The sequence below is a fragment of the Opisthocomus hoazin genome, chromosome 17 (genome assembly GCF_030867145.1).
Source record: "Opisthocomus hoazin isolate bOpiHoa1 chromosome 17, bOpiHoa1.hap1, whole genome shotgun sequence".
NCBI classification, from domain to species: Eukaryota; Metazoa; Chordata; class Aves; order Opisthocomiformes; family Opisthocomidae; genus Opisthocomus; species Opisthocomus hoazin.
Window position 1 is genome coordinate 3,358,875 of NC_134430.1, and position 16,891 is coordinate 3,375,765.

General features: G+C 57.0%; 2 protein-coding genes across 2 annotated transcripts; both read left to right on the plus strand.

Moving 5' to 3' along the window:
• The first annotated feature begins 1,185 nt into the window (after positions 1 to 1,185).
• On the plus strand, positions 1,186 to 5,355 carry LOC142363416 (elongin-A-like). Its single transcript, XM_075437906.1, has 9 exons — positions 1,186 to 1,228; positions 1,438 to 1,829; positions 2,330 to 2,444; positions 2,810 to 2,965; positions 3,333 to 3,430; positions 3,712 to 3,886; positions 4,265 to 4,376; positions 4,677 to 4,828; positions 5,294 to 5,355. Exons 1-9 carry the CDS (start codon positions 1,186 to 1,188, stop codon positions 5,353 to 5,355), a joined length of 1,305 nt encoding a protein of 434 aa, XP_075294021.1.
• A 6,718-nt stretch (positions 5,356 to 12,073) lies between these two features.
• On the plus strand, positions 12,074 to 16,243 carry LOC142363417 (elongin-A-like). Its single transcript, XM_075437907.1, is given in 9 exon segments — positions 12,074 to 12,116; positions 12,326 to 12,717; positions 13,218 to 13,332; positions 13,698 to 13,853; positions 14,221 to 14,318; positions 14,600 to 14,774; positions 15,153 to 15,264; positions 15,565 to 15,716; positions 16,182 to 16,243. Coding segments are annotated over 9 exon segments (1,305 nt in total).
• The last annotated feature ends 648 nt before the right edge of the window (positions 16,244 to 16,891 follow it).

Below are 16,891 nucleotides of genomic sequence, written 5' to 3' on the forward strand. Positions count from 1 at the left end.
AGAACAGCGCTTTTCTTCTTGGAATTCAGCCCTGAAGTGCTTGGGAGGCTTTAAGGACTGCCTGACGACTTTCCCTTGGTTCTTGCTCTCACGGTGGGATTTCGTAAGCTGCGAGACAACCTCTCTAGGCAGTTAATCCGCTCACAGAGACACAAGAGTTTTAATACTGGCACGTCTTCGTCTTTTTCTGTCTCGTACAAGATCCATCCCTCTTCCCGTCCCTTCCTGTCCCCTTCCACACGGGGCCTTGGCGCCCACTTGTCCACAGCCCTGTGTCCCTGACGGCAGCAGGACCTCGGCCGTGCCGGCGGGATCCCGACGCGTGAGCTCTGGCAGGCCTTGCCGAGGCACCAGAGATGGGCTGTGTCTCTGCCTCTGCTGCTCCTGCTTGGGCGGCTGCGATTGCCAGGGAGCTCGTCGAGCAGCAGCGCTGCCACAGTAACAGCCGCTCTGAAAACGGGAAGGATGTTGGGATCTGTAGCTCAGCTGGCTTTCCCTGTGCCCCACCAGCTCAGCTCGGTACCTGCCCCAGATCCCGTGCATCCGCGGGAAGACTCTGCGCTGCCGTGAGCCCAGAGCTGCAGGGACAGAGGGCCTGCAGCCCCGGTTAGCTGTGGTCACAGCACAGCCGAAACCATTGCAGCCCCTCAGCATCCCAGCTCCAGAGCCCTGAAACACACAGTTACTGCTGGTACCAGTGTCTCACTCTGCTAAAGCAAACAGGAAAACCTAAACCTTTGGTCATGGCAATGAAGTCCTAAATGTAACGGAGATGGGGCAGTGGCTTCTGCTGAACAGAAGCCGTCCTGTGGTTCTGCTTATGCTGGATGAACCCTTATCTCTGTGTCGAGGAGTATTTTCTCTCTGAAAGGAACTGCACTCTTCAGACAGGTTCAGAGAACTCACTGCCTTTGAATTTCCCTCGAAACCTGTTTGAACCTCACGCGGTGGAAGTGGGGGTGACGGGAATAGCTTAGCCCGGCAGCGCTGATTTGAGCATGAGCACGTGCTGAGCGGCGCGAAATAACGAGAGGGGCAGCGGTGCTGTCGGGTGAGTGAGGCTGAAGAGGCTGAAGAGGCTGTCTGAGCTGCCCGTCACAGCTGACATTCTCGTGGTAAGAGCTGTGAAGTCTCTCGCCCTTCCGTCGTGTCTGGCAAGGCCCGGGATAACTGTTTGCCCCAGCAATGCTGCTTTCCCTGGAGTGGGGTTTGTTGCCTCAGCCACCGGGTACAGCCCGTTGTCACGGGCACGATTGTGATGAGGTTCTAGAGATTCCAGGCACGGAAGGAGCGTGTCAGAGCAAGTGTGAAGCCGTGGAGGACAGCTGGTTGTCCTCAGCTCTCCCAAAAGCTGAACACTTGACTGGGATACAAGAGTTGGAGCAGTTCCTAGCGATAACTGAACCAGCAGGGAACTGGGAAGTGCTCATCGGATAGCTGAGAGTGACTTGGCAAATAGGACTGAAGAAAAGGGAATGTCTGGGAGCTTAAAATCTGCAGAGGGGAAGCGCAAGGCCTGTGACCTGGACAGAGAATGGATGGGCTTTTGCTCAGCTTTTGGGGAGGAGGAAGTGGAGGAAGAATTTGAACCACCTACAATGTCCTTCGAGTCGTACCTCACCTACGACCAGCCCCAGAAAAAGAAAAAGAAAAGCAAAGCGGTCAAACCCTCCGTGTCAGCTGGGGTGAAACCCAAAGGGCACGGCAAAGACCGTGGATCCAAAGCCAGTGCCAACAGCTCAGGCTCAAGTCAAAAAACACCAAGCCACAAGCGAGCAACCAAGAACAAAGCAGAGGAGAAACTCCCAGAGTCTCCTAAACCAAAGCGGGTAAGGGTTGGAGGGCTCTGAAAGCAAACCAAGCAGGTGGGATCGGCTGCTCTCGGTCCTCTGCCCTCTGGGCTTCCTGGTTCTGCCCTTGGAGGTGCTGGGCTGTGTTGTGCCTCTGGGTGGGCTTGCGGTGTCTCGCTGGTGTCCAGCTCCGTGACTCCTGGTTCCTGCTGGGAGACAGCGTGCGTTGCCCGTGCCCTGTGCCGCAGGCGTTGCTGTGTGCTGTTCGAGTGGAGCTGCTGGAGCAGTGGGTGGCGAGGGAGGGGAGAAAAGAAACGCAAAGGGCAAAGCCCTGCTCATTAAAAACGGGGAGACAGAGCCACAGTCCTGTGGCAGAAGTGCAGCCTCCCCGCGAGGCTCGCTCTGCCGCAAGCTGAGCAGCAGCGAGTGGCTTATTCACAAAACCAAACCAAACGCAGCTGCGTGCTGGCTGCACGCTGGCAGGATGCAGCACTCTGCTCTGTCGCTGGCTCACTTGCACGTACGTCCTCTGCTTCCAGATACTTTTAGATGTGGTACCATCGTTACCGGACATCCCACTGCCCCCAATCCAGGCCAATTACCGCCCTCTTCCTTCAGTCCAGTGCATCGCCTGCTCCCAGACAAAAAGGAAAGGTACGTTGGGCAGGAAAATCGGTGTGAATCGGGCTGCAGCCACTGTGGGAGGGAGTGGGAGCGGGTGCTGGCTGGGTTCAGGCCTTTCTGTTGGGTCTGTTCTGCCTCTGGTGCTCGGAGCCTGGGTTTCAGAACAAGGTAGCTGCTTTCCCCCGAGCTGCAGCAGAAGGGAGGAGGATTCCTTGCTGACCCTGCTTGAGGCTTGGGCTTTGGACTTGCCCTTCCTGAGGCGGGTTGCAGGTCTCCTGGAGAAGACTTGGGCCTCTAGGTTGGCTCTGGGGGACTCGAATGTGTATCCTGTGTCACTCCCAGGGTGGGCTCTTCTTTTCCCTGTTCGCTTTGACGCCAGGGCTTTCTCTTTACAGCAGCGTCTTCGCCAGCTGGAGACAGCGAAGCAGGTTTTACAGGCTGCCGCGTGACTTCAAGAACAAAAGTGTATTCTGGCCGTAAACCTGCCTGCCTCCCAGAGACGATGTCTCCATATGAGCAATGGGTCAGAGACCGCAGTCACAACATTGACTGTAAGTGCCTCTCCTCCTCTGTCTGCAAGTCACACTGTCACGCAGATACAGGGACGTCTTGGTGACTTGTTTCTCTGTTTCCCATCAGCATCTGGCTTGGAGCAGGTGAACTGTCAGCCCTTGTCAAAGGACAAGCTCCCTAATAGGGGAGGGATCTCACGGAAAGCTCAGGCCCTGCTTAACTTGCAGATATTGGTGCCTGATGACCCCTCGAGCTCTTGCACCCGCAGTTCCTTTCTCCTTGCCCTCGTCTTGCGCAGTGGCGTGCAGCACTGCTGGTTTTTCCCACTGCATTTCAGGGTGTCCAGCCCTTTCCTTGGCGAGGAAGGAGCAGGATAAATACTCTGTGCACCTTGCTTCTCTCTAGCGATCTGTGGAGTGGGTGGTGTCCCCTTCTCTGTGCTGGAGCCAGTGTTGGAGAAATGCACCCCGGAGCAGCTGTATCGCATTGAGGAATGCAATCATGTGAGTGCCTGGGCCTGGGCAAGGGAGGGTGACACTGGACTGATGTTCTGTCCTCATCTGCAATAGCAGAGTGGTGAAGAACAAGGCTCTTTACAGCAAGAGGTGGTTTTTGCCAGTCCCGAGTTCCTGGCTTTGCCGTCTGCCCGTCTCTTGCTGCGAGCTGGCCCCTGAGCTGTCTTGCCCTCTGTGCTGTCCCAGTGGCAGTGGCCCTGGCTGGTGCTGAGGGAGAGGGGAGTGAAGGTGTCAGGAGGGATCCCAGCTTCCGTGGGGGTTTGTTTCAGGCCCTCCTTGGGGATACAGACCAACTCTGGCACAAGCACTGTCTGCGCGACTTCAAGTTCGAGAAGCCAGCAGAGTCTGAGTCCTGGCGGGAGATGTACCTGCGACTCCACGAGGCACGAGAGCAGCGGCTGCTCATGTTGGCACGGAACATCAGCTCGGCCAACAAACCCAAAGGTAAAGTAGGGCTGCAGGATCAGAGAGGGGCCTGGGAATGCAGCCTAGAGAACGTCTTTGTGTGGGGAAGGTCTTTTGCAGTGGCTGGCTGAAATCTAGTCCCATTTCAGAGTGGCTCACCTCTCTTCTTCGTGGTGGCCTTTGCTTCATGCCTTAGCAGGCTCTAGATTTCGTCCATAGTGTTGCTGATGCAGACTACACAGAGCCCATGCTGTGACCGCGAGAGGTTCATACCTCAGGGAGGAGGCTGTTGCCCGAGCGTTGGAATGGGTGCCCCGGGGAGAGGTGGTTGGCGCTGGCTGCGAGAAGCCCAGCGCTGAGGAGCCTCCGTTATCATAAGCTGGATCTAAGCAGTGTTTCCCTCTGGCCTCCTAACAGGCAGAGTGGCCAAAATGGCCTTTGTGAACTCAGCACCAAAGCCCCCTCGGGATGTGCGCAGGAGACAGGAGAAGTTTGGAACGGGAGGACCTCTGCTGCCAGAGAAGACCAAGTGAGTGTTTCTCAGTAGCTCTTGGTGCTCAGGGCCTCTTCTGGCGTGGGCTCCTGCCAGCTTTCCCCCGAAGCTCTGCGTCCTGGCAAGAAAGGACGCTGTGTGCCTGGGAGGTCCCTTTGCAGTGAAACTCCCACCTGGCATGGCCTCTGTCTTGCTGGGAAGCGTGGAGCTCCTGCTGGCTGCTGGTTCCCTGTGGTACGAGCCACGCTGCTGTTAACAAACGGGGCTGGTGTCTCGAGAATCGCACCAGAGCTCAGCGACTCCTTTGCTGAGCTGCCCGTCCCATCTCTGTTTCAGGATAAAACCAGTCCTGTACGCACCGAGCAAAAGCCAGGCTCATGTGAGTGAGGAGCAGTGCTGTGATGGGCCCAGCACCAGCAGTGCCCGTCCTGTGCCAGCTTCACGGAGCACCTTCTCCTCCTATGACCCCAGGAAACCACCGGTGAAGAGTAAGTACAAACTGCAGAGCATCCCTGAGGTCTGCTAGGGCTCCTCCTTCACAGACACGTGAATCTGCTGCTTCTGCTGCAAGAGAAACCCAGCCCGGGCAGGAGGGGTGATGTTGCTGGCCTCTCCCCTCTCCTCTCCTGCCTTTCCCCTCCCGCTGTCTTGCTCCGTCTGTCCAAGTGTTTGCCAGAATGCGATGGCAGCGCAGCTCCTGTGGGGAGGCAGCAGGGAGAGTTTGGGCAGAGCTCTGTGTTCTTGCAGTGCAGAAAGCAGAGCGGGCTCTCCTCGCTCTGTGACCTGAAAGTCCGACCGGCCGTGATCAGAGAGCGCACGCGGACGCCTGCCTTGCGTCTGCTTTGCCGGGGCTGCAGCTTTGGCTTGCTCCCTGCTCTCCCAGTCTGTGACTGCTGCTTTAACGTCTGGGGAGTTCTTGGTTTCATTTGGTTTGTTCTCTTTCTCTGTTGCAGAAATTGCACCCATGATGGCAAAGTCTGTCAAAGATTTCAAAAACAGGTTCTCCCGGAGATAAGGGTGCAGAGCAGATCTGGGACTCAGCCTCTCGTGGGGAGTGGCACAGAAGGGGTGAAGGTACCCGGCCAGCCCTTTTCTTTGAGCTGTTTGGAGGCTGCAGCTGCGGGGAGAAGCTTTGATCTGCACAAGACGACAGCACAGTATTTTGTCTTTTATTCTGGTCCCTTGCTGAGTGTCAGGCCCCCTCTCTCTTCCCCCTGCCCTAAACATCCTGTTTCTAGCTCTGTCAACCGTCAAAAGAAGGGTGTACAGAATCCCCGGACACAAGAAAATGTGAAGTCTTGGCACCTGCTGAGAGTGGAAGATCCAGAGACTATTTACTATTTAACCTCTTAATAAATTATAAAATGGTTTTAATTCATATTCTGCCCCTCTATCCCACTGGTGTTATTTATGTCACTCCCAGCAGTCTCCGCCCTGCCAAGTCCATACAAGGGCCTGTCTGACTCCAGCTGGCAGGGGTCCGTCTGTCTGAGTGGGCACTGGGTGTCCCGGGAGTCTTTCCTCGTGGTCTGGTGCCCGCTGGGCCCAAAGCCCCACCCGGACTCTGTGGGACAGGTCGGGCCGGTGGCCCGTCTGCTCCTCGATCCGTGGGCAAACGCATCGAGTCCCGGGGCTTTGCTCTCTACCCGTGTGCGTTAATAAGCCCTTGGCTCTCGCCCTTGTCCCTGCTGTTGCTGCAGATCTTGTCCAGATGCTGACGTCGTCGTGCGGGGATGCCAAGAGTCGTCACGGACTTGTTCTCTGCTGCTGTTGTCTTCTGCTGGCTACTGGGAGTAAAACTGGGAGGGCTGTGGGGAGGAATGTCACTGTGCACCAAGTCAGATTTTAACTGGTTTATTTTTTTTCTTTGTGGGAGAGAGAGAGGACACACTTTGTCTGCCTTTGAATTTTAGAAGAGTTTTTCAATATCAATGAAGGCATCAGTTTGCCTCTTTTGGTGGAAAGAAGGAGTCATTTCATGTTGTTTTCTGTGTGGAATTGGGAAGGATTTCATTCCAGTTAAAGCTGGTGCTTAAATCCTGTCTTTTCCCTGTCTGTTTCCCTCTGTCCCCTCTTTGGAAAAAGCAAGGATTTTAGTCTTTGAACTTGAAAGCATTTGACTGGGCTTGGAGGGAAGCGAGTAACGGAACGTGGTTTGTTTTTAACGTGTGCGTGGTACGTAGCAGGAGTTCAGAAAGCTTGGTTGTCCGTGGCGCTTGAGGAAGTGGAGCTCTGGAAGGACAGGGTGTGCGCTGTGACCCAGTGGACCCCGGCCCTGGGCTTGGTGGGGCTGTGAGGAGGTGTCCCCGAGCGCAGCTCCTCGGGGGGTCGGGAGCCCGTGCTGCGCGGGGTGTGGGATGTCGGGGGACTCGCTGAGGCCGCGGCAGCCAGCGGGGAGCTGCACACAGCCGGGCACTGGCTGTTACCTTTGAAGCCTTATCGCGGTGATCGTTTCTGCCGGTGGGCGATGTCTGCCTCGAGAGCAACCTTTCCCCAAGCGGGGCAAGCGGAGGCTGGGGCTGCTTCGAGCCAGTCGTGGGGCGAGGGAGACGGCCTCTCCGTCAGCGCTCAGAGGTCCGGCCGGATCGCCGAGGGGAGAGATTCTCCTGTTCCAAGCCATATTTGCTGCCCTAGGGCTTTGCTGTCTAGGTGGAAAAGGTGCTGGTAGTGGTCGCTGTTGTTGGCAGCAGCTTTGGAGAAGCTCCAAATCCCAAAGCGGTGGAGCTGGCTGTGCGCTCCGACCGGGGGAGACCTGGCTGTGAAGAGCCTTCCCCGGAGGGCTCTAGAAAAATCCCGGTGTGCTTCGGGTTTCTGTTGGTTTGCTTCTTTCCTTTCTTTCTCCCTTTTGCTTGCTTTCGTTCTCACCCTTCGCAACACCCGTCTCTGGTTGATTTGGTCCGTTCCTTTCTTATTTTGAAGGTCTTGGAAAAACGTTCTCAGACTGTCACGTGCTGTAAGTTTGTTACAGTCCCAGATGCTTTAATGTTTCCGTGCAGCATTTCAATGTGTGTTGTGCTGTAAAATAACGGCTCCTTACTCTTGCGTTTCTGCTGTATTTAATTTTGTTGTATTTTTAATTAGATAACAATATATTATCTTCTGCTGCCCGTTGTGCTACCATTCATTTCTCCTCTGTACTTGGGGTCGGGGCAGAGGGGGGGGAAGGGCAGCCTGGCCTTGTGTTCAGGCCCCCGTGGAGCTTTCTCTCAGGCCTGACCCTGATCCTTTGCTCAATCTCGGGCACTGCGAAAGTGCCGCTGAATTGGGAGTACAGCTCCGCTGCGGTATTGCCCAAAGCATCGCTGCCGCGGGGCGATGCACCTTCCCTCGCCGAGCAGCCTCTTTGCTCGAGGTGTGTAACTGTGTCGGCGTTGGGGCGTAGCTGGGCTGCAGGGGGGAGGTTACGGAGGGGACGGGACGCGACGGCGGTGTCAGAAGTGGCTGCGCTCTGTGCTGAGCGATGCCAACCCTCTCCCTCCCCTCCCCATCCTTTGGCTCGGGCACTAGAACGGCGCAGACGGAGAAGGTGGGCACCAGGCAGGAGGGTTCGTGCCCTGAGCCACAGCCGAAGCCACGTCCGGGGTGAAGGCGCTTGCTCGCGGTGCCCAGGCTGTTGCAGTTGTGCCATTCGTGGTCGGTGAAGTGGATTGAGAACTGGCTGAATGGCAGAACTCAGAGCGTTGTCATCAGCGGCGCTGAGTCTAGTTGGAGGCTGGTAACTAGTGGTGTCCCTCAGGGGTCAGTACTGGACCCAGCCTTGTTTAACTTCTTCATCAATGACCTGGATGAAGAGTTAGAATGTACCATCAGCAAGTTTGCTGATGACACCAAACTGGGAGGTGTGGTAGACACACCGGAAGGCTGTGCTGCCATTCAGCATGACCTGGACAGGCTGGAAAGTTGGGCAGAGAGGAACCTGATGAGGTTCAACAAAGGCAAACGCAGGGTCCTGCACCTGGGGGGGAATAACCCCATGCACCAGTACAGGCTTGGGTTGGACCTGCTGGAGAGCAGCTCTGCGGAGAGGGACCTGGGTGTCCTGGTGGACGACAGGTTAACCATGAGCCTGCAGTGTGCCCTGGCTGCCAAGAAAGCCAATGGCATCCTGGAGCACATCAAGAAGAGTGTGGCCAGTAGGTCGAGGGAGGTTCTGCCTCCCCTCTACATTGCCCTAGTGAGGCCTCATCTGGAGTACTCTGTCCAGTTTTGGGCTCCCCAGTTCAAGAAAGACAAAGAGCTACTGGAGAGAGTCCAGCGGAGGGCTACAAGGATGGTGAGGGGACTGGAGCATCTCTCCTACGAGGAGAGGCTGAGGGAGCTGGGCTTGTTCAGCCTGGAGAAGAGAAGGCTGCGAGGGGACCTAATATATACTTACAAATATCTGAAGGGTGGGTGTCAGGAGGATGGGGCCAAGCTCTTTTCAGAAGTGCCCAGTGACAGGACAAGGGGCAATGGGCATAAACTGAAGCAGAGGAAGTTCCATCTGAACATGAGGAACAATTTCTTCCCTCTGAGGGTGACGGAGCACTGGCACAGGCTGCCCAGGAAGGTTGTGGAGTCTCCTTCTCTGGAGACATTCAAGCCCCGCCTGGACAAGGTCCTCTACAGCCTGCTGTAGGTGACCCTGCTTCAGCAGGAGGGTTGGACTAGATGACCCACAGCGGTCCCTTCCAACCCCGACCATTCTGTGATTCTGTGATTCCGCTGTGCCCCGCTGCCCGGGGACCAGGGGAGCCGAGCTGCCTCTTGCCCCTGGGCCGCCCCACGGGGGGGAGCGGCTCTGACTTGCGTTTGTATTTCGGCCCCCAACTGTCTACATACGACTATCTCTGTTCCTTTCTTTTGTGGTAACGAAGATGAATATTGTAATTGCTGAAGGTGTATGAAAAGAGGAGACTGGCCTCTCAATAAAAGCCGACCCCTAGAGCGTGTCCGCCTCTTCCTCTCCGTCCCGGGGCGCTGGAGGCTGACTCCGCTGGCAGCACGACCCGGCTGCTCCCGGCTGCTCTCCGGGCCGCTGCTGCCCACCAGCTCTGCCCGTTCCCCAGCGCCGGCCGGGGCTGGTGCAGCATGGCCTTTGCCGGGGTCCGGCCGGGGCCCAGCCCGCTCCGTGGGGTAGGCCGGGCTCCCGCGGTTCACCGGTGGGGGAGGCGCAGAGGGATCGGGACAGGCTGGGTCGAGGGGCCGAGGCCGAGTGCCGGGTCCGGCCCTGGGGTCACAGCAGCCCCCCGCAGCGCCGCGGGCCTGGGGAGCAGCGGCTGGAGAGCTGCAGGGAGGAGCAGGAGCTGGGGGTGCTGCTGGGCGACAGCCGGCCGGACGCGGGCCAGCAGTGTGCCCGGGTGGGCAAGGAGGCCAACGGCACCCTGGCTTGGATCAGGAATGGTGTGGTCAGCGGGAGCAGGGAGGGGATCCGGCCCCTGTGCTGGGCACTGGTCAGGCCGCACCTCGAGTGCTGTGCTCGGCTTTGGGCCTCTCACTCCAAGAAGGACACTGAGGGGCTGCAGCGTGTCCAGAGAAGGGCAGTGAGGCTGGGGAGAACCTACCTGGAAGGAGGGTGTAGTGAGGGGGGGTTGGTCTCTTCTCCCAGGTAACCAGCGATAGGACGAGACCCAATGGCCTCAGGTTGCCTCAGGGGAGGTTTAGAATGGACATTGGGAACAATTTCTTTCCTGAAAGAGTGGTCAGGCACTGGACCAGGCTGCCCAGGGCAGTGGTGGAGTCCCCATCCCTGGAGGGGTTCAAAAAATGTGTAGGTGTGGCACTTCAGGACATGCTTTAGCAGGCGTGGTGGTGTTGGGCTGACGGTTGCACCTGATGATCTCGGAACTCTTTTCCAACCTTAATAATTCTCTGAAGCAGTGCAGGGGTCCCGTTTCTTTTGTTCCGCTCTCAGGCGAGAGCAGAGCGGGGTTTCAGCGGTGGGGCCCGAATGGAGCTGAGGGACTGCCGAGGGGTCGGTTCCAGGGCTCTGGGGCTCCGTGGTGCTGCGAGCACGTGCCAGACTGCAGACATGGGCTCCGCAGGCCGTGCACGGAGAATCTCTGTGCTCCACAGCGGCTGCAAGCGAAGCGAGGTGTTGCTGTGCTGTACGCACACAGCTCCCAAACACATCCCTCCTCAGCTATTGCCAGGCCACGTGCCACTTGGACAGCGTTGAGAAGCGCCGGTTCTGCTCACTTCGCTTGTCAGAGAAGTGCTTTGCTGATGGGGCAGGTGACAAAAATGCCTTCTTTCCTGACAGCGTCACTTTGAGATTTACAGCTTGGCTGGGAGTTGTGCTGAGCTCAAACTGTGTTCACATTTCCGGTGAACGTGCTGGCGTAAAAGCTTGGTGAAATGACACTGGGGCGAAGGTATGTGTGTGGTGGCCTCTCAAAGCCAGCTCTTTATTTTTTTGTAAACATGTGTGGAGTTTTCCATCCTCAGACTGCAGCAGGTGTGGAATCAGGCAGGTCCCCATGAGGCGTGCTCTGGATCAAATGTGTGGGTCCCCAGGTCTCCAACCACGTTTCCCCCCGCTAGACAAAGCCCTGAGCTGAGCCCTGTTGAGAACAGCGCTTTTCTTCTTGGAATTCAGCCCTGAAGTGCTTGGGAGGCTTTAAGGACTGCCTGACGACTTTCCCTTGGTTCTTGCTCTCACGGTGGGATTTTGTAAGCTGCGAGACAACCTCTCTAGGCAGTTAATCCGCTCACAGAGACACAAGAGTTTTAATACTGGCACGTCTTCGTCTTTTTCTGTCTCGTACAAGATCCATCCCTCTTCCCGTCCCTTCCCGTCCCCTTCCACACGGGGCCTTGGCGCCCACTTGTCCACAGCCCTGTGTCCCTGACGGCAGCAGGACCTCGGCCGTGCCGGCGGGATCCCGACGCGTGAGCTCTGGCAGGCCTTGCTGAGGCACCAGAGATGGGCTGTGTCTCTGCCTCTGCTGCTCCTGCTTGGGCGGCTGCGATTCCCAGGGAGCTCGTCGAGCAGCAGTGCTGCCACAGTAACAGCCGCTCTGAAAACGGGAAGGATGTTGGGATCTGTAGCTCAGCTGGCTTTCCCTGTGCCCCACCAGCTCAGCTCGGTACCTGCCCCAGATCCCGTGCATCCGCGGGAAGACTCTGCGCTGCCGTGAGCCCAGAGCTGCAGGGACAGAGGGCCTGCAGCCCCGGTTAGCTGTGGTCACAGCACAGCCGAAACCATTGCAGCCCCTCAGCATCCCAGCTCCAGAGCCCTGAAACACACAGTTACTGCTGGTACCAGTGTCTCACTCTGCTAAAGCAAACAGGAAAACCTAAACCTTTGGTCATGGCAATGAAGTCCTAAATGTAACGGAGATGGGGCAGTGGCTTCTGCTGAACAGAAGCTGTCCTGTGGTTCTGCTTATGCTGGATGAACCCTTATCTCTGTGTCGAGGAGTATTTTCTCTCTGAAAGGAACTGCACTCTTCAGACAGGTTCAGAGAACTCACTGCCTTTGAATTTCCCTCGAAACCTGTTTGAACCTCACGCGGTGGAAGTGGGGGTGACGGGAATAGCTTAGCCCGGCAGCGCTGATTTGAGCATGAGCACGTGCTGAGCTGCGCGAAATAACGAGAGGGGCAGCGGTGCTGTCGGGTGAGTGAGGCTGAAGAGGCTGAAGAGGCTGTCTGAGCTGCCCGTCACAGCTGACATTCTCGTGGTAAGAGCTGTGAAGTCTCTCGCCCTTCCGTCGTGTCTGGCAAGGCCCGGGATAACTGTTTGCCCCAGCAATGCTGCTTTCCCTGGAGTGGGGTTTGTTGCCTCAGCCACCGGGTACAGCCCGTTGTCACGGGCACGATTGTGATGAGGTTCTAGAGATTCCAGGCACGGAAGGAGCGTGTCAGAGCAAGTGTGAAGCCGTGGAGGACAGCTGGTTGTCCTCAGCTCTCCCAAAAGCTGAACACTTGACTGGGATACAAGAGTTGGAGCAGTTCCTAGCGATAACTGAACCAGCAGGGAACTGGGAAGTGCTCATCGGATAGCTGAGAGTGACTTGGCAAATAGGACTGAAGAAAAGGGAATGTCTGGGAGCTTAAAATCTGCAGAGGGGAAGCGCAAGGCCTGTGACCTGGACAGAGAATGGATGGGCTTTTGCTCAGCTTTTGGGGAGGAGGAAGTGGAGGAAGAATTTGAACCACCTACAATGTCCTTCGAGTCGTACCTCACCTACGACCAGCCCCAGAAAAAGAAAAAGAAAAGCAAAGCGGTCAAACCCTCCATGTCAGCTGGGGTGAAACCCAAAGGGCACGGCAAAGACCGTGGATCCAAAGCCAGTGCCAACAGCTCAGGCTCAAGTCAAAAAACACCAAGCCACAAGCGAGCAACCAAGAACAAAGCAGAGGAGAAACTCCCAGAGTCTCCTAAACCAAAGCGGGTAAGGGTTGGAGGGCTCTGAAAGCGAACCAAGCAGGTGGGATCGGCTGCTCTCGGTCCTCTGCCCTCTGGGCTTCCTGGTTCTGCCCTTGGAGGTGCTGGGCTGTGTTGTGCCTCTGGGTGGGCTTGCGGTGTCTCGCTGGTGTCCAGCTCCGTGACTCCTGGTTCCTGCTGGGAGACAGCGTGCGTTGCCCGTGCCCTGTGCCGCAGGCGTTGCTGTGTGCTGTTCGAGTGGAGCTGCTGGAGCAGTGGGTGGCGAGGGAGGGGAGAAAAGAAACGCAAAGGGCAAAGCCCTGCTCATTAAAAATGGGGAGACAGAGCCACAGTCCTGTGGCAGAAGTGCAGCCTCCCCGCGAGGCTCGCTCTGCCGCAAGCTGAGCAGCAGCGAGTGGCTTATTCACAAAACCAAACCAAACGCAGCTGCGTGCTGGCTGCACGCTGGCAGGATGCAGCACTCTGCTCTGTCGCTGGCTCACTTGCACGTACGTCCTCTGCTTCCAGATACTTTTAGATGTGGTACCATCGTTACCGGACATCCCACTGCCCCCAATCCAGGCCAATTACCGCCCTCTTCCTTCAGTCCAGTGCATCGCCTGCTCCCAGACAAAAAGGAAAGGTACGTTGGGCAGGAAAATCGGTGTGAATCGGGCTGCAGCCACTGTGGGAGGGAGTGGGAGCGGGTGCTGGCTGGGTTCAGGCCTTTCTGTTGGGTCTGTTCTGCCTCTGGTGCTCGGAGCCTGGGTTTCAGAACAAGGTAGCTGCTTTCCCCCGAGCTGCAGCAGAAGGGAGGAGGATTCCTTGCTGACCCTGCTTGAGGCTTGGGCTTTGGACTTGCCCTTCCTGAGGCGGGTTGCAGGTCTCCTGGAGAAGACTTGGGCCTCTAGGTTGGCTCTGGGGGACTCGAATGTGTATCCTGTGTCACTCCCAGGGTGGGCTCTTCTTTTCCCTGTTCGCTTTGACGCCAGGGCTTTCTCTTTACAGCAGCGTCTTCGCCAGCTGGAGACAGCGAAGCAGGTTTTACAGGCTGCCGCGTGACTTAAAGAACAAAAGTGTATTCTGGCCGTAAACCTGCCTGCCTCCCAGAGACGATGTCTCCATATGAGCAATGGGTCAGAGACCGCAGTCACAACATTGACTGTAAGTGCCTCTCCTCCTCTGTCTGCAAGTCACGCTGTCACGCAGATACAGGGACGTCTTGGTGACTTGTTTCTCTGTTTCCCAGCAGTGTCTGGCTTGGAGCAGGTGAACTGTCAGCCCTTGTCAAAGGACAAGCTCCCTAATAGGGGAGCGATCTCACGGAAAGCTCAGGCCCTGCTTAACTTGCAGATATTGGTGCCTGATGACCCCTCGAGCTCTTGCACCCGCAGTTCCTTTCTCCTTGCCCTCGTCTTGCGCAGTGGCGTGCAGCACTGCCGGTTTTTCCCACTGCATTTCAGGGTGTCCAGCCCTTTCCTTGGCGAGGAAGGAGCAGGATAAATACTCTGTGCACCTTGCTTCTCTCTAGCGATCTGTGGAGTGGGTGGTGTCCCCTTCTCTGTGCTGGAGCCAGTGTTGGAGAAATGCACCCCGGAGCAGCTGTATCGCATTGAGGAATGCAATCATGTGAGTGCCTGGGCCTGGGCAAGGGAGGGTGACACTGGACTGATGTTCTGTCCTCATCTGCAATAGCAGAGTGGTGAAGAACAAGGCTCTTTACAGCAAGAGGTGGTTTTTGCCAGTCCCGAGTTCCTGGCTTTGCCGTCTGCCCGTCTCTTGCTGCGAGCTGGCCCCTGAGCTGTCTTGCCCTCTGTGCTGTCCCAGTGGCAGTGGCCCTGGCTGGTGCTGAGGGAGAGGGGAGTGAAGGTGTCAGGAGGGATCCCAGCTTCCGTGGGGGTTTGTTTCAGGCCCTCCTTGGGGATACAGACCAACTCTGGCACAAGCACTGTCTGCGCGACTTCAAGTTCGAGAAGCCAGCAGAGTCTGAGTCCTGGTGGGAGATGTACCTGCGACTCCACGAGGCACGAGAGCAGCGGCTGCTCATGTTGGCACGGAACATCAGCTCGGCCAACAAACCCAAAGGTAAAGTAGGGCTGCAGGATCAGAGAGGGGCCTGGGAATGCAGCCTAGAGAACGTCTTTGTGTGGGGAAGGTCTTTTGCAGTGGCTGGCTGAAATCTAGTCCCATTTCAGAGTGGCTCACCTCTCTTCTTCGTGGTGGCCTTTGCTTCATGCCTTAGCAGGCTCTAGATTTCGTCCATAGTGTTGCTGATGCAGACTACACAGAGCCCATGCTGTGACCGCGAGAGGTTCATACCTCAGGGAGGAGGCTGTTGCCCGAGCGTTGGAATGGGTGCCCCGGGGAGAGGTGGTTGGCGCTGGCTGCGAGAAGCCCAGCGCTGAGGAGCCTCCGTTATCATAAGCTGGATCTAAGCAGTGTTTCCCTCTGGCCTCCTAACAGGCAGAGTGGCCAAAATGGCCTTTGTGAACTCAGCACCAAAGCCCCCTCGGGATGTGCGCAGGAGACAGGAGAAGTTTGGAACGGGAGGACCTCTGCTGCCAGAGAAGACCAAGTGAGTGTTTCTCAGTAGCTCTTGGTGCTCAGGGCCTCTTCTGGCGTGGGCTCCTGCCAGCTTTCCCCCGAAGCTCTGCGTCCTGGCAAGAAAGGACGCTGTGTGCCTGGGAGGTCCCTTTGCAGTGAAACTCCCACCTGGCATGGCCTCTGTCTTGCTGGGAAGCGTGGAGCTCCTGCTGGCTGCTGGTTCCCTGTGGTACGAGCCACGCTGCTGTTAACAAACGGGGCTGGTGTCTCGAGAATCGCACCAGAGCTCAGCGACTCCTTTGCTGAGCTGCCCGTCCCATCTCTGTTTCAGGATAAAACCAGTCCTGTACGCACCGAGCAAAAGCCAGGCTCGTGTGAGTGAGGAGCAGTGCTGTGATGGGCCCAGCACCAGCAGTGCCCGTCCTGTGCCAGCTTCACGGAGCACCTTCTCCTCCTATGACCCCAGGAAACCACCGGTGAAGAGTAAGTACAAACTGCAGAGCATCCCTGAGGTCTGCTAGGGCTCCTCCTTCACAGACACGTGAATCTGCTGCTTCTGCTGCAAGAGAAACCCAGCCCGGGCAGGAGGGGTGATGTTGCTGGCCTCTCCCCTCTCCTCTCCTGCCTTTCCCCTCCCGCTGTCTTGCTCCGTCTGTCCAAGTGTTTGCCAGAATGCGATGGCAGCGCAGCTCCTGTGGGGAGGCAGCAGGGAGAGTTTGGGCAGAGCTCTGTGTTCTTGCAGTGCAGAAAGCAGAGCGGGCTCTCCTCGCTCTGTGACCTGAAAGTCCGACCGGCCGTGATCAGAGAGCGCACGCGGACGCCTGCCTTGCGTCTGCTTTGCCGGGGCTGCAGCTTTGGCTTGCTCCCTGCTCTCCCAGTCTGTGACTGCTGCTTTAACGTCTGGGGAGTTCTTGGTTTCATTTGGTTTGTTCTCTTTCTCTGTTGCAGAAATTGCACCCATGATGGCAAAGTCTGTCAAAGATTTCAAAAACAGGTTCTCCCGGAGATAAGGGTGCAGAGCAGATCTGGGACTCAGCCTCTCGTGGGGAGTGGCACAGAAGGGGTGAAGGTACCCGGCCAGCCCTTTTCTTTGAGCTGTTTGGAGGCTGCAGCTGCGGGGAGAAGCTTTGATCTGCACAAGACGACAGCACAGTATTTTGTCTTTTATTCTGGTCCCTTGCTGAGTGTCAGGCCCCCTCTCTCTTCCCCCTGCCCTAAACATCCTGTTTCTAGCTCTGTCAACCGTCAAAAGAAGGGTGTACAGAATCCCCGGACACAAGAAAATGTGAAGTCTTGGCACCTGCTGAGAGTGGAAGATCCAGAGACTATTTACTATTTAACCTCTTAATAAATTATAAAATGGTTTTAATTCATATTCTGCCCCTCTATCCCACTGGTGTTATTTATGTCACTCCCAGCAGTCTCCGCCCTGCCAAGTCCATACAAGGGCCTGTCTGACTCCAGCTGGCAGGGGTCCGTCTGTCTGAGTGGGCACTGGGTGTCCCGGGAGTCTTTCCTCGTGGTCTGGTGCCCGCTGGGCCCAAAGCCCCACCCGGACTCTGTGGGACAGGTCGGGCCGGTGGCCCGTCTGCTCCTCGATCCGTGGGCAAACGCATCGAGTCCCGGGGCTTTGCTCTCTACCCGTGTGCGTTAATAAG